Raw genomic sequence first — 13,902 nt, 5'->3', positions numbered from 1 at the left:
CTCATTGAGACATGTACTAAAGGAACCTGTCTACAAAGACCACTTTTTTAGTTTCCCTTGGGTGGTCGCTATTGACAGGTTTGACTGTACAATGATAATATATATGATATATAATCAAAATATATGATGTACCATCAGGCCTCATCCAGATACGATGCAGTTTTTGTATGATGATATAAAGTTTGATACACATCACATTTCTGTATCTTATAACACAGAGTTCAGTAAATATGCACAGAAACCTTTGTTGCGCGAAGCTGACAATCATATTACACATTAAATAAAGCCGTGGCTGTTTAATGCCTCATATCTGAACGAACCCATAGTGTAAAGACCGCACAGACATGCCCACAAAACCTCTTCATAGTACACACTGACTATTCAAGGTGGCCTCAGGTTGCATCATGTAGAGCATTTCTCCTTTTTAATTTCACGATTTGCCATTGCCTGCTGTTTAAACAGGTCGAGCTTGTAACTCTTGTTAAGGAAAGGCTCAAACTTGTAAGATTTCTGCATCTTTCCCAGCCGGACATAATTTGGTTTCGGTATGAAAAGTATTCTCGTAGACTCCAGCAAACATGAATCTCCCTGACTTACATGTCGCATTCTATGGGTAGATCTTCTTGACCGACCATACACATGAGGGGTGAACTTCTGAAGGACTACATTGACTCCCACTGGACAGTGTCTCTCGACTACCCACCGTTCTTGAACGAGACCAAAAGTAGTTGATTCAACTTCATTTTCTCCGACCAGCGTTGGGGCGACGACTTGATTTGAACTGTGCTTCCTCAGACAGTCTGGCTATCTCCTGGCCAAGAGTGTCAATGTTTTCCTTCGATGATGAATTCGAAAAAATAAATGAAATTGAGCACATTCTTAAATCTGAAAAACTTCTTATACATATGTGTATATTTTGAAATACATACGTACATGTTTAGTAAAGTCATCTATTAATGATATTTTGTTTACTTCAAACCGAAAGTGAAAACTGAAAATGATTTAAGTGTATGTAGGTGTTTTTCTTTCATTGCACTATACATCATTCATTGCTTTTCTACATGTATCTAGACAAATAAAGCTTAGTTTATATTAGCATACTTGAAGGAGGGGCAAGCGGGATGGGGGGGGGGGGGGCAATTTGCCCCTCCAACCAAGAAAATAAATTTTCAACCAGTTTTTATATTCCAGTACTTAGCAGGTCTGGAAATCATTTTGAATGTCCTTCGTTGTCAGATTGCATGTGGAATCACTCAAAGTTCAGATATACAGTATTCTCCATATGTACATATTTATTCACTTTCTTCCCCAAGTAAGTCATTTTGGGCAATACCCCCTCTGTTATGAAAACCAGTGCTCTTAAAAGTGGTTCTATTTAATACTGAACTACATGGATCACATTAATCTAAAATATTTTGCCCCTGCTACATAGGAAAGGCTTTAACACTGAATTTGACTCACCTTAAGGGTAATGTTTTTGAGGAGTGTATCCTCTAGTACTGTTTGAAGCTTGCGATTGATCTCTAACGAGAGGTCAAGGGTCATATTGGGGTCAACTGAATGTGATCCGTAGAGGGAGGACATGATGCCACTCTTTTTGGACATCTGAGCCTGTCGGATGAAAAAAGGGGGAAAAAAGAGAAATGATGTTATGAACGAAACACGGTCAGAACCATGGAAGATAAATATCATCTCTAAATATAAGGTTATCCCCTGAAATGCAAAGATTGCATTTGTGTATTCAGTAAATACATCTACATGCAGTTAGGGTTCGCTTCCCTTAATCCTCTGGGAAAGCATAGAGACATAATGTCACATGCTTAGAGAGGGGAGGGCGAAAATACACTTTGATACCGGTACACAGTTCATGCCCCTCTGGTTCAATACAAACAAACAATACCACCCTGTATATCATTAGACAGTATTATAGTGTGATTTTCACAACACAAAACAAATACTCATATGCATTGAAGCTGTAGGATGTTGTGCAAAAATATTGAATACATAAATAAGGGTCAAATATACCTATAAAGCCCTTTCATTTCTTTTTTAAATCAAAAAAGTATTGAAGCGGCTCAAGTTAATCAATCATTAGATGATGACGTCTTGATGCAATAATGTACAATCATGTTTTCCTACATAATAGAGCAGCTTTTCAGGATAGAATATTTCAGGTTCAAGTAATTTGACATAACTATACTGTAATATATGGCTTGTTGAAGTACAATTAGTACATTTCACAGCAGCTAAACACACACAAAATAAATTGAAACAAACATAATGTAAAACTGACACTGCTCTGGATAATCAAAAACTAATTATACATGTACATGTAAAGTACATCAAACCATCCCCAAGAAAATTCAACTATTTCTACAAAAATATTTTTTAAAGCATTTATGAAGTTAAAAGAAATGTTATAAATTAACATTGTATCTAATTATCTATGTCATCATAGCTGTTTTCTGGTGTACCATAAATTTGGAATCACTCTAACACTGCAAACTTTCTATCTAAAAATATGTCAATTACTAAAAAAGAGAAACAGGAAAACAACAGAAACAAAGTACAAGAAAATGGCACAAGTGAAGAAAAATAAATACTATGAGGTTTGGTATATAGACAACAAAGCTATAGAGGGCAACACAGAGAGTCATCAGACAAGGAAATGTACTACAATGCAACATGCAAATATTGAAACATTTTCAAGGCTACTCAAAAAAAAAAATTATGACTTTTTAAAAAGGGGATGATACACAGCCAGACGTTTTAAAGGGCAAGCCAATTCAATATTTAGCAAGATTTGGACAGATTCTGCTTTTGAACATTTGGATGAATTGATGTTTGAAAAGAAAATAGGGAAAATGTTATTTTTTTTATGTGAATTGCAAAGCCTGTGATTCTAATTTCAATAAACAGCTGATTATTGTTGGAGCAAGAATATTAGAAGTAGCACTTTATGAAAAACCATGCAAGCTGATGCCAGTGCTAAAAGATCAGGTCTGCTCATACAACAACAAAAGTTATTCTTTTCAAATAATCCTGTTAATTATGCATTAATTTTCTTCTTTTTTCATGATATGATCTAATATTTATCCCAAATGATGCTACATAAGATTTTCTGAAACCTTTAACCTTTCTTGATAAAGAATAAATAATCAACCATATATAGTGCAGTTCAAAAATTGAAAAAAGAAAGAAAAAAAAAAATAAAGGAAAAAAAAAAGAGATATCATATACATTCATCATGAACCACTTAGAATCAATGAAATGAAAACAACAAAACATTCCAGGAACTCAATAATGCAAACAAAAAATGGGAGAAAATCAAATGAAAAATGATGATTATTCCTGCGTGACCTTACCATGGTTTTCCGTACAAGTTTTTTCTATGGCAGGCATGGTAAGGAAATGAATGGAGAGAGTTAGGGAAATAAAAATATGATAAAAAAAAGAAGAAAAGATAGAAAGGTGATGATGGTACAGGCATATACATGAGCTCCGAAATCCTCCTTATGTCAAGATTATATACACACTTGATCATGCTTTTAATGAATCTATAATCATCCTCATTATTGACATTGACTTACAGTCCACACAAATTGTGGACGTTTGCATTCAACCAGCATTTTGGAATAGTGTGCACAACAATATATATATATTTTTTTAATTTTGAATACTTTGGGACTGTTCTGAATGCATGAACTGTTTTGTACGATCTTCCAAATTACGGTTCAACAGGGGTCAAATCTGCCGCAGTAATGTTAAACATGTGGACCTGTCCATAATATATTATTTGTAGGATGACAATGTAAATATGACTTGGGTTTATGACAGTACTTGCAAGAAAGAATATTAGGCTTGAGAGCAGCACTGGTATTTAAACAAAGTATAAAGCATTGCTGTGCACAACTGGCAAAATAGAATCATGCATTAATTTAGTTTCCATTCAACTTGCAAGGCTTTCTGGGGAATATAACAATCAAATTCTTTAAACATGACATGACATATGAATAACAAGAAGTAGGAAAGCACATAATGGAAGAAGAACATAACAACCTATTAATTTTTACCCATAAATTCTTGCTATATACTAATGCACCTAATACTCCACATTGTTGACTTTTATATATTAATATCTTATTAATATTAGTTTCCAAAAGCCTTCCCAATGAATTTATATACACACCAATCCTTCCCCAAATGATGATGAGCAAATAGATGTAATATGAAAATGAATTTGTTAATAAGAAGAATATTTATTCTCAAACAATACACAAAATAAATATTTTCTCTCAATGCAGATTCTATCTTTTGCTGTTGGTCGAGTTAAGACCTCTACAGCTATTAAAGGAAAGTATTGATTTGCAGCATGCTCATATGTTTTTTTAAATATTTATATCAGCTTGCGGATAGCTGAAGCGTGAGCGGTGCTTAAAGATAAAGTTGACTTCTGGTCATGCGATTGCATTGTGAAAGAAACGTTGTGGAATCGATCAGAAAAAGTTGATCATCTAGCATGTAAGTATTGGTGTGTACTGCAAGGTTCTAGAATCATCAAAATGATTGGTAAAGTTACGAGCACTGTACACAGAAAGATGCATATGGGACTTCACGAACATGTGGCATAAAAATCTGTCCCGATTTTATGACGTTACATGCCATATTTAGAATATTAAGCATTTGAAGAGCTTTTCAGGAACATTGTTTATCTGATGTCCTTCCACACTTGCATAATACAATGACAACGCTCACAATTTTTTTTCCACCTCTTCCCAGAACTCAACCTTCTCTTTAATTATTGCAAAGTCATTGTGAACGTGCACACTCCATGTAAGATGATGACATCAAGTTCAAATGTAGTTTTTAGGTCGACAACTTCCAAATTTCAAATCTTTAGATCTCGAGTTTTTAGAGAGCTGTTACTCCTCAAATAGACCCTAAAAATATCATATATTTATATCATTGTGAGCTATTTTTTACAAGCTTTCTGTTGATATATAAATCATCTATTACATTTTAAGCTTCTAACAGGGTCTACCGGGGGATACAACATGAGAGGGCTTACTTTGTTTTCATCGCTGATGGCTGGTATGAGGGCACCTACTTCTTCTCTCATGATGTACTGCTGAATAATCCTGCAGAAAAAGGAAAAAAAAATCATTATCTCATTATTATACACAGCTCAACACTATAATAATCAATCTACATTTGCCACTCTCAACCCAGGTGTTGGATGGGTACCAGTAGGAAGGAATTCCTTGAATGCTGTGTGAGCGCCGAAATCGGCAGCCTAGCACAGCCGGGTAATATTGGAAGGCCTTGAGCACCTTGCATGGTGAATATGTGCGCTATATTTATCCAATATTATTGTTATCATTCTTATAAAGGGTGAAGGTGAATGATCCTCTAATTTCTGAAGTACCCCCACATTTTATCTCCATGTGTTTTTTTTTCTTCTAGTGATATAGCTACTGTATGTTCCTTATTCATCTTTCAAATACATGTATGTGCAATATTCTTTAAAATAATCCACTTTATATAACAACAGGTATGGAATGTAGTACAAGTGTCATAGTAAGATGGTTTAAAAAGAAGACTGGAGATATAACAGGCATCCTTAAGCATTTAAATTGCCGTTTACAGATTCATAACTTTCTTATTCTTCAGCAAAATTTTCTCAAACTGTATACTTCTCATCTCTTTCCATCAGTCTTCTGTATGCTTTTTTTAAAGCCAACTTACATGTCATATTAGAGTAGACTTCCTTGTTATTAACCTAACCTGATCTGGCGCACAAACATGTACGTTTCTTTAGATACAGATGGACTTTGTATGAAGTTTTTGCATCAACTTTCAAATCCAATATTGTTTTCACCACCCAGAACAGATTATCTTAACAAGCAATCCAACCCTTATAATAAGTTCATTTTTATGAAAGCATAATAATAAGAAAAACAGAATGGCGAAAGTTGGAAATAAATCGGACGAATCATAAGTTAAAAATATTTGAAAAGACCCTCCTGTGTCCTACTCTTTTTGAAAAATTGAAATTTGTATTCATTTTATAAGTTGAAACAAATGGGGAAAGTAGTCCACCACTATATCACAGAGACATTGTCCATTGAGTCAATTTGAAGAGCCTATACCTATAGTGATTAAAAATTTAAACAAATCATAACTTTCTCCATCTTTGTGCGATTTCATTCAAAATTTCACCAGTAACATACTTCTCCGACTTTTAATACTCTGGAGCAGTTTGTTATCAAAGCTGGATTTCCATTTAAATCTTACTTGGATTTCTTCTGTAATTCTTCAATGAGTTGACAGTTGTGTTCCTGGAGAAACTCAATTTTCTCTGCTTTCCTCTGCATCTGCTTCTGAAGCCTGACGATTCGATCCACCAGCATGGCCTTGTCGATACCAGGGAAGTCGTTACCCCCGGCTATCGCTATGGTGTGGTCCTGCAATCACAAAGATAGCAAAAGGGCACAACACACACATGTACAGTGTAAGGTGGTGAAATATAATAGACTCAATATATGTACATGGCCGGAATGCTCCTCAGGGAGTGGAGAATGTGCATGCATTGTGTTTGATTAAGCCTGAATCAGATGACAGGGGCAATAATATGTACTGCGCCTAGAAACAAAGTATTAGGTGCATTATAAATGTGAGTTATTATTATTTATTATTACATGTATATATGGTAGTGGTAATATGGGCCCTGTAATATAAAGAGTTGCAATTGATATTCAATCACAACTCTTAATAAGATGGGGACCTGGCCTGTTTTATCTGTTTTCTTGCTTGGTTTCTGTATGACAGAAAGTAAAAGCAGGAGGTAATATTTCATTTTAAATGTTTTGAAAGGGTTTGAATATGTTGCGCTTACTATAAATGTGCACCATGACAGGAAGATGCAAGCATTTTATAATTTATAAAAGTAAATCTCTCATTATACAAAATAGATTCTTCAATAAAGGATTATCATAGTTTAAAAGGAAAGTTTTGAAAAAAAGTAGAGGCTTACGATTTTAATACTGTGATTTCAGAACTTCATTTTACAGAAGGTCATAGACTAAAAGCAAACTAATCAAATGAATGCATTTGTTCTTTATACAAAGAATTTTGTACTCTCAATGCCTATTAAACACACTTTTTTTTCTAATATTATTATCTAAATACAACACATAGGGTGGTATTCTCGCAAGCGGACTAACATTAGTCCATGGTTTAATCCTCCGACTAAGTATGGAACGCTAAGTGTCCATTTGAATATATTTTTGAATAATTTGATGTCCCTAAATTACCATGATAACATAACTATTTCATAGTTATATTGTTGTTTATTAACTACAGTATGTTATTAAATTTCATTTTAATTTAGTGACCGATGCAATTATTCAAAAACGTATTCATATGAACACTTGGCATTCCATTACATACATAGTCGGTGTATTAACCATGGACTAAAGTTAGTCCGCTTTCAAGAATACCACCCATAGGGTTTTGCTTCTTTTGCCATCCTTCGCACCTGGCCTGATTGAGGGGAATCATCCTGCCTGCCGACGCTTCCTCCCCCACTGCTCCCTGACGAGATGTTTACTGTACCACCGTTGAGGGCGCTGTTTCCCAACGTATCCAGGGATCCCGTGGAGCTGGTCCTGGACTCAGAGCTGAAGTTCTCCTTGTTGCCTGGAGCGCCGCCGCCACCGCCACCGTCGGACTCCAGGGCTTCTATCCTCTTCTTTGCAAGGTGAAGCTGACGAGTTAGATCCTGAGAAGGAGTCGAATTTTGAATTGGATTTGGATTTGGATTTGGAATTGGAATTGGATTTATAGTTGGATTTGAAAAGGTATTTATTAAAAACCACATGGCAGCTCAACAGTTGAATCGAATGGAATTTACATCACAAAAAATTCAAATAAATGCAATAAAAAGTAAATATGATAATATTTGACATCAAGACTAATACATAAACAACTAGATGGAATTCGACTGCGCGCAGTCGAAAATGATGCCTCCGTCAAAGAGCAATTTTACAAACCAAAACAGAAGAAATTTTTCGAATTCAAGTTCAATTGTAATCTATTGAGAGGTTCTCAGAATATCGTGATTACAAGCAATTTCTCATATACATATATGACCCTTTGATCTTTGACCTCATGACCCTAAAATCTACTCAGTTCATTGGCTCTGCAAGATGTCCTGAGTTAAATAGTAATCCATCTGTCAGTTCTAATGAGAATGTGTTCACAAGCTATTTTTGCATACATAATGAGCCCATGACCTTTGACCTTTGACCTTATGAACCAAGAATCTACTCAGTTCATTGGCTCTGCAAGTAACATACATGACCTAATTTTGGCAGGAATCCATCAATCGGTTCTTGAGATAACGCGATCACAAGCTGTTTTTGCATACATAATTTGCGCTGTGGCCTTTGACCTTTGACCTCATGACCCCTAAATCTAATCAGTTCATCGGCTCTGCAAGATACATACATGACCAAAGTTTGGCAGGAATCGATCAATCGGTTCTTCAGATAACGCGATCACAAGAACGGGACGTACGTACGTACAGACGTACGTATAGACGTACGTACGTACGTACGGACGGACAATCCAAAAACATAATGCCTCCGGCTACTTCGTAACGGAGGCATAAAAAGAAATACATCTTAGGGATAGTAAGTAAATCAAGATAAAATAAGGTGGATTGAAATCAAAGAGAGTAAAAATGCAGGTTATGTGACACATGCTCTTATGATAATTGTCTCCAGTCAATTTTGTATACCAACCAATTTCCTAACTTTGACCCTGGATCCAAGACAATTATCAAATCTAGGCTAACTCTACACCTCATCTAAAACCAAATTACAACTAACCTCTCAACACAACTCTTTGTCTTTGAAGAAATAAGTGCAGCGTTTATTCATACGATGTACTTGCCAACCTTTCATAGCAAAAGTTATTAATCTCTCAAGGTAAAATTGTGAATACTCTCTACACTCTATTTTGTATACCGTACTGTTCACACAGAATATCTCAGAAAGAAAGAGGATCTAGGGTTCAAAAGAATAACTTCCAAGAAAACAAAACAGTAATCATTCCTTCAAAAATTGGAATGGTTGGCAGCCATGCTAAATGTTGCAAGATGAAATGTTGGATCATCATTTTAGAGCCAACATGTACAAGAAACTACAAGGAATAATTTGGCATTTCCATGATAAGACGCAGGGCTGTGATGAATTAGGTCCTGAGATACAGGTGTAGGTGGCATCTGTATGTCTCAATTTCACAATCTTATTTTGTGCCTGATTTGTAAAGTATTAGTCAGGAGGTGTAAATGACTAGTGGCTGGTAGTCCTAGGTGATAGGTGTCCTAGAATTCTTGTTTGCAGCTAAATGCATACCAGCCAACAGTTGAAAATGAGAATTAAGAATTTTTAGCACAGTATGTCTTTGAAAATAAGAAATCTGTACCCTTAACAGGCGTTCGCACATGCAGCGGCAGTGTAACTGGCAATACGCGGTAAATCTGTGCAAAAAAGCGAATACAAATTCGCTGCTCAATCATGCAGCCCTTCAACACACGCAATACGTGAACTCTCACATCGCGGCATATGATAAAACAAGCTTAATTTGGCTTAAGCAACACACACACAAAACAAAAAAAACAACAAAAAAAAAAAAAAAAAAAATCAAAATTTTGAAAATCCGGGATATCCCGCATTTTGGGGTCCTAAAAATCCAGAAAAACAGGATATTCCAGATTATTTGGGAGGGTTGACAGGTATGTAAATGTAGAAAGAGATATTTGTGCCATTTCATGTTATCATAGCAGGGGGGTTTTTCACAAAGATCCTAAAGTTGGACTTAACAATTATGGAAAGCCGTTAGCATCTATAAAAATATTTTGTAAAAGTTATTTTAAAAGGCATAGAATGTTGACTTGAATCATTCATATTTTCTATTATCAAGGAGATTTCATGTTCTTGATGTGGAATTTATAAAAAGTCTAAAATACTTGAATGTTCACCTTTGAATATATTTAATTTTGAGGCTACAAATGGCTGTCCATGATTTTTAAGTCCAACTTAGAGTTAGGTTTGACTTAGGATCTTTGTGAAACACCTCCCAGGACAGTAGACCAAAACGTAAAAAACATCACACACACCTTGAGATTTGCAGCATTTTTTCTCTTGAGTGTCTTCGTCTCATCTTTGGCATCGTCTAGTTGAACTTTGACCTGATCCAGAGTCTTGGTCTTCTCACTGAGCCGAGCCGACAGCAGGGCTGCCTCTCTCTCACGGTACTGCTTCTCTTGGTTCAGGTCAGCAGTCTATATGCAATGAATAGAACGTGACCAAAGTTGAATCGAATATGGCTTTAGATCTTCAATGTACAGTCAAACCTGTCTATAGCTATTGCCCAAGGGAAACACAAAAAGTGGTCTTTGTAGACAGGTGGTCACTTAAGCAGGTTTGACTGTACAATGAAACATGCTTCAGTAACCACCCGTATAGGAAGGCCACTTGCCTATAAAGACCACATTTCTTGTTTCCTTTGTGTAGTGTTTCTCATAGAAACTTGTACCACAGGAACCTGTCCGTAAAGACCACCTGCCTACAAAGACTGCGTTTCATGGCCCCCTTGAGTGGTCTTTATATACAGGTTTCACTGTATAAGGGATTTCACAACAGACATGACAATGAGGGTGAATCACTCTGGGTTTTACTGTATGCAGATCAATTCTCAGTTCAGGTGTTTCAAAATAATATTTTGCATCGTATCTTAGTGACTGTTTGAGATGGGTGAATATTAAATTACTTTGGAGACTTCTATAAATTTAGGTCATTATTCAATATTGTATACAGTTGTACATTTTTGTAATCATGAGAGTTTATTTCTCATAAGACATCTGTAAAATAGGAGACAAGTAATGCTTTAATACAAAGTAAAGAACTTAACAAACAAAGAAATTATTAACCAAAGAAATACTTAATGTTTTAATTCCAATTTTGTTATATTTTCTTCTTTGAGTATAAGACATACCGGTACGCTTCCCACAAAGTCATATCATAATATAGCCAGGAATAAATAGAGACAGTTCCGCTTACCAACTGTGAGACCTGTGACTTTGCTTCTTCCAATTCTGAAGTCAGGTTTCTGCATTCTTCAGTTAGCTTATCAACCTGACAAAGTAAATTTGAATAAAAGTACAGATCTAAAAAGCGAAGACAAGGTGAACTCCTACACATTGAAGGGAGGCTCATGAAGTTGTTGCATTATGAAAGTTTAAGCAAACAAGGGAAACGCTCTCGGCAGTCTCGCCTGCATAACGCAATTCAATATGATAAACCAGAACGTCAATGACGTAGCGCTCATCCGCATCTCACAACAACAAATATCATAAATTTTATGTAGTACACTTTTGAACTGGTCAAAAAATTAAAAAATTTGATGCCCTGGAAGGAAAGTAATTCCATTTCATTTGCATAAAGTACCATAAATAATCAATGGAGCAAAATCTCACAAATCTGTGTAGAAGTTTAGTGTGCCAAATTTAGCTCTACCAGATAAGGCAAACCAAATCAAAATCGGTCAAGAAATGAGGGAAAAGAAGCAATTTTAGTTATTTTTTAGGAATAAATTTGCATAAATTACCATAATTAATTAATGGAGAACAATTTCAAAATTCTGTGTAGAAGTTTAGTGAACCAAAGTAAGTTGTACGATATAAAGCAAACCAAATCAAAATCGGTCGAGAAATGAAGGAGAAGAAGACTTTTTTGTGATTTCGAATAAATTTGCATAAATTAGCATAGATAATGAATTTCACGATTCGGTGTAGAAATTATAAATCCCTTTCCTAGCTCTATCATATGAAACAATCAGAATCAAAATCGGTTGAAAAATAACGAAGAAGCATTTTGAAAATCTTGATGTTGATGCCACAACAAAGTCTAAGTTTGTTGACCTTAAATGACCTTTAACCTTAACTTAGTGACCTGAAATTCTACTCACATAATTGGGGCGACTTGATAACCCTATAGTCCAAGTTTCATTGACTAAGAACTTATACTTTCAAAATTATATCAAAAATTCAAAAACTTAACCTTAGGTTAAGTTTTCGATGATGATGCTACAACATAGTCCAAGTCTGTTGACCCGAAATGACCTTTGACCTTGACTTTGTGATCTGAAATTCTACTCACATGATTGGGGATACTTGATTACCCTACAGTAAAAGTTTCATTGACTAAGAACTTATACTTTTAAAAATATATCAAAATTTCAAAAACTTAACCTTAGGTTAAGTTTTTGATGTTGACGCCGTCGCCGTCGCCGTCGCCGTCGCCGCCGCCGTCACTGGAAAAGCGGCGCCTATGTCTCGCTTTTTGCTACGCAGGCGAGACAAAAATGGGGAAAAGTGTATGGATGAATTAACATCACCGAATGCTCCTGTGTCTGTAATGATAGGGGTATACAAGGTCTGTCATTTTTTCTTCCAATAAGTGTGCAGATTTTGTGGGTGAGTCGTGGTATAGTGATTCATTCACTTGAGGCTCAACACAAGGGTTGAGGGTTCAAATCCCAAACCAGCTCTCATTGTCCTCTGGCAAGACATTAATCCACATTTGCACTTTCTACCCAGATGTAAATGGGTACCTATTGATCCAAAGGGCTACATATTTGGACTCTCAGCTATGATTTGATTAATAATGTTGGAGCACCAGGGGAGTGTTTAACCATGGAAGGCCATTCATGCCACTGGTTGCTCTCACCATTATGATCTTTCGATAATATTTTTTCCTTCAATAATGAACTATCAAAAAATGTTAATTCTGTAGATTTGTGACCTTGATTTGTAAGTCCTTGAGAGACCAATGCCAGTATTATGGTGAGAGAAAACAGCGGCATGAATGGCCTGCCATAGTTAAGTCCAACTTAAAATTGATCTTAGTCTTTATGAAACACCCCCAGAAGTGTTTAGTTGTGATAGAGATGTGCACTATGTAATTAAAGTAGACATCATAATATTAAGTCCACCTTTTCGTTCTTCCATCATGGCGGTTACCTTGGCACTGAGTACGTTATTATCCGAGTGAAGACCGGCATTCTTGGTGGTCATCCTCTCTGTGAACTGCAGGAGCTCGGACTCCTTGTCCCTGCTCCTCTCCAGCTCAGACTCCAGGTCCTTCTCATCCTCCTTCCTGGAGGCGATCGTCTTCTCCAACACCCCCACGTTCTCCTTGGATCTGTAGGAAGAAGGGTAGTGGGAATGAGGCAAAGAAAAGTCGGAAAATGAGACAAAGCCAGTGAGCACCCAAATCGGTAGCCTAGCAGAGCCGGGGTAATATTGGAGCGCTTTGAGCACCTTTCAGGGTGGATATGTGCGCTATTTAATTATCCAATATTATCATTATTATTATGTAGCATTCAAAAGGCCATACCCCATCCTTTTTGAGAACTTGATTATCCTGTGAAATCCTGTGAGATGCTTTTATGTGACATATTGTATTTGTTATTGTTTCACACAAAGTCCGCATTGAGCATTTGATTTCAAGTGGGTTCAGTGCCTTTATACAAATCTTGTACATTATTATTATTATTATTATTATTGTTATTGTTATTATCATTATTGTTGCATACCAGGCATCATTTGCCCGATGTGAATGTCTTTGACACTCTGTGTGGGAGTAACAGTGTACAAAAACAACTGCAAAATATACAGTGCAAACACTGATTGTGTTAACTCACTGCAGCATCGGCTCGTTACCTCCAGAGGCTCATTTAGTGCATGCAATAATGAAAGTGAAATATAATGCCTTGCATGCACAGGCATGAGGATACGCCATTAAAATCTGGGCCCTGTTTCATAAAACTTGCTAC

General features: G+C 36.1%; 1 protein-coding gene across 1 annotated transcript in view; it reads right to left on the bottom strand.

The window, feature by feature from the left end:
* Positions 1–493: 493 nt before the first annotated feature.
* The window catches only part of LOC591275 (coiled-coil domain-containing protein 186), a 29,236-nt gene continuing 15,827 nt past the window's right edge, over positions 494–13,902 (bottom strand). Inside the window, exons 11-18 of the mRNA XM_790844.5 lie at positions 13,088–13,268; positions 11,127–11,201; positions 10,184–10,348; positions 7,588–7,780; positions 6,295–6,451; positions 5,069–5,138; positions 1,462–1,611; positions 494–835 (exon numbers count right to left, since the gene is read on the bottom strand). Coding sequence (XP_795937.2) covers positions 740–835; positions 1,462–1,611; positions 5,069–5,138; positions 6,295–6,451; positions 7,588–7,780; positions 10,184–10,348; positions 11,127–11,201; positions 13,088–13,268 — 1,087 coding nt within the window. The 3' untranslated portion in view covers positions 494–739. The remainder of the gene's footprint in view (positions 836–1,461; positions 1,612–5,068; positions 5,139–6,294; positions 6,452–7,587; positions 7,781–10,183; positions 10,349–11,126; positions 11,202–13,087; positions 13,269–13,902) is intronic.

The sequence above is a fragment of the Strongylocentrotus purpuratus genome, unplaced genomic scaffold (assembly GCF_000002235.5).
Source record: "Strongylocentrotus purpuratus isolate Spur 01 unplaced genomic scaffold, Spur_5.0 spur5_scaffold_15, whole genome shotgun sequence".
Taxonomy (NCBI): Eukaryota; Metazoa; Echinodermata; class Echinoidea; order Camarodonta; family Strongylocentrotidae; genus Strongylocentrotus; species Strongylocentrotus purpuratus.
This window is presented reverse-complemented; position numbering and strand designations above follow the sequence as displayed.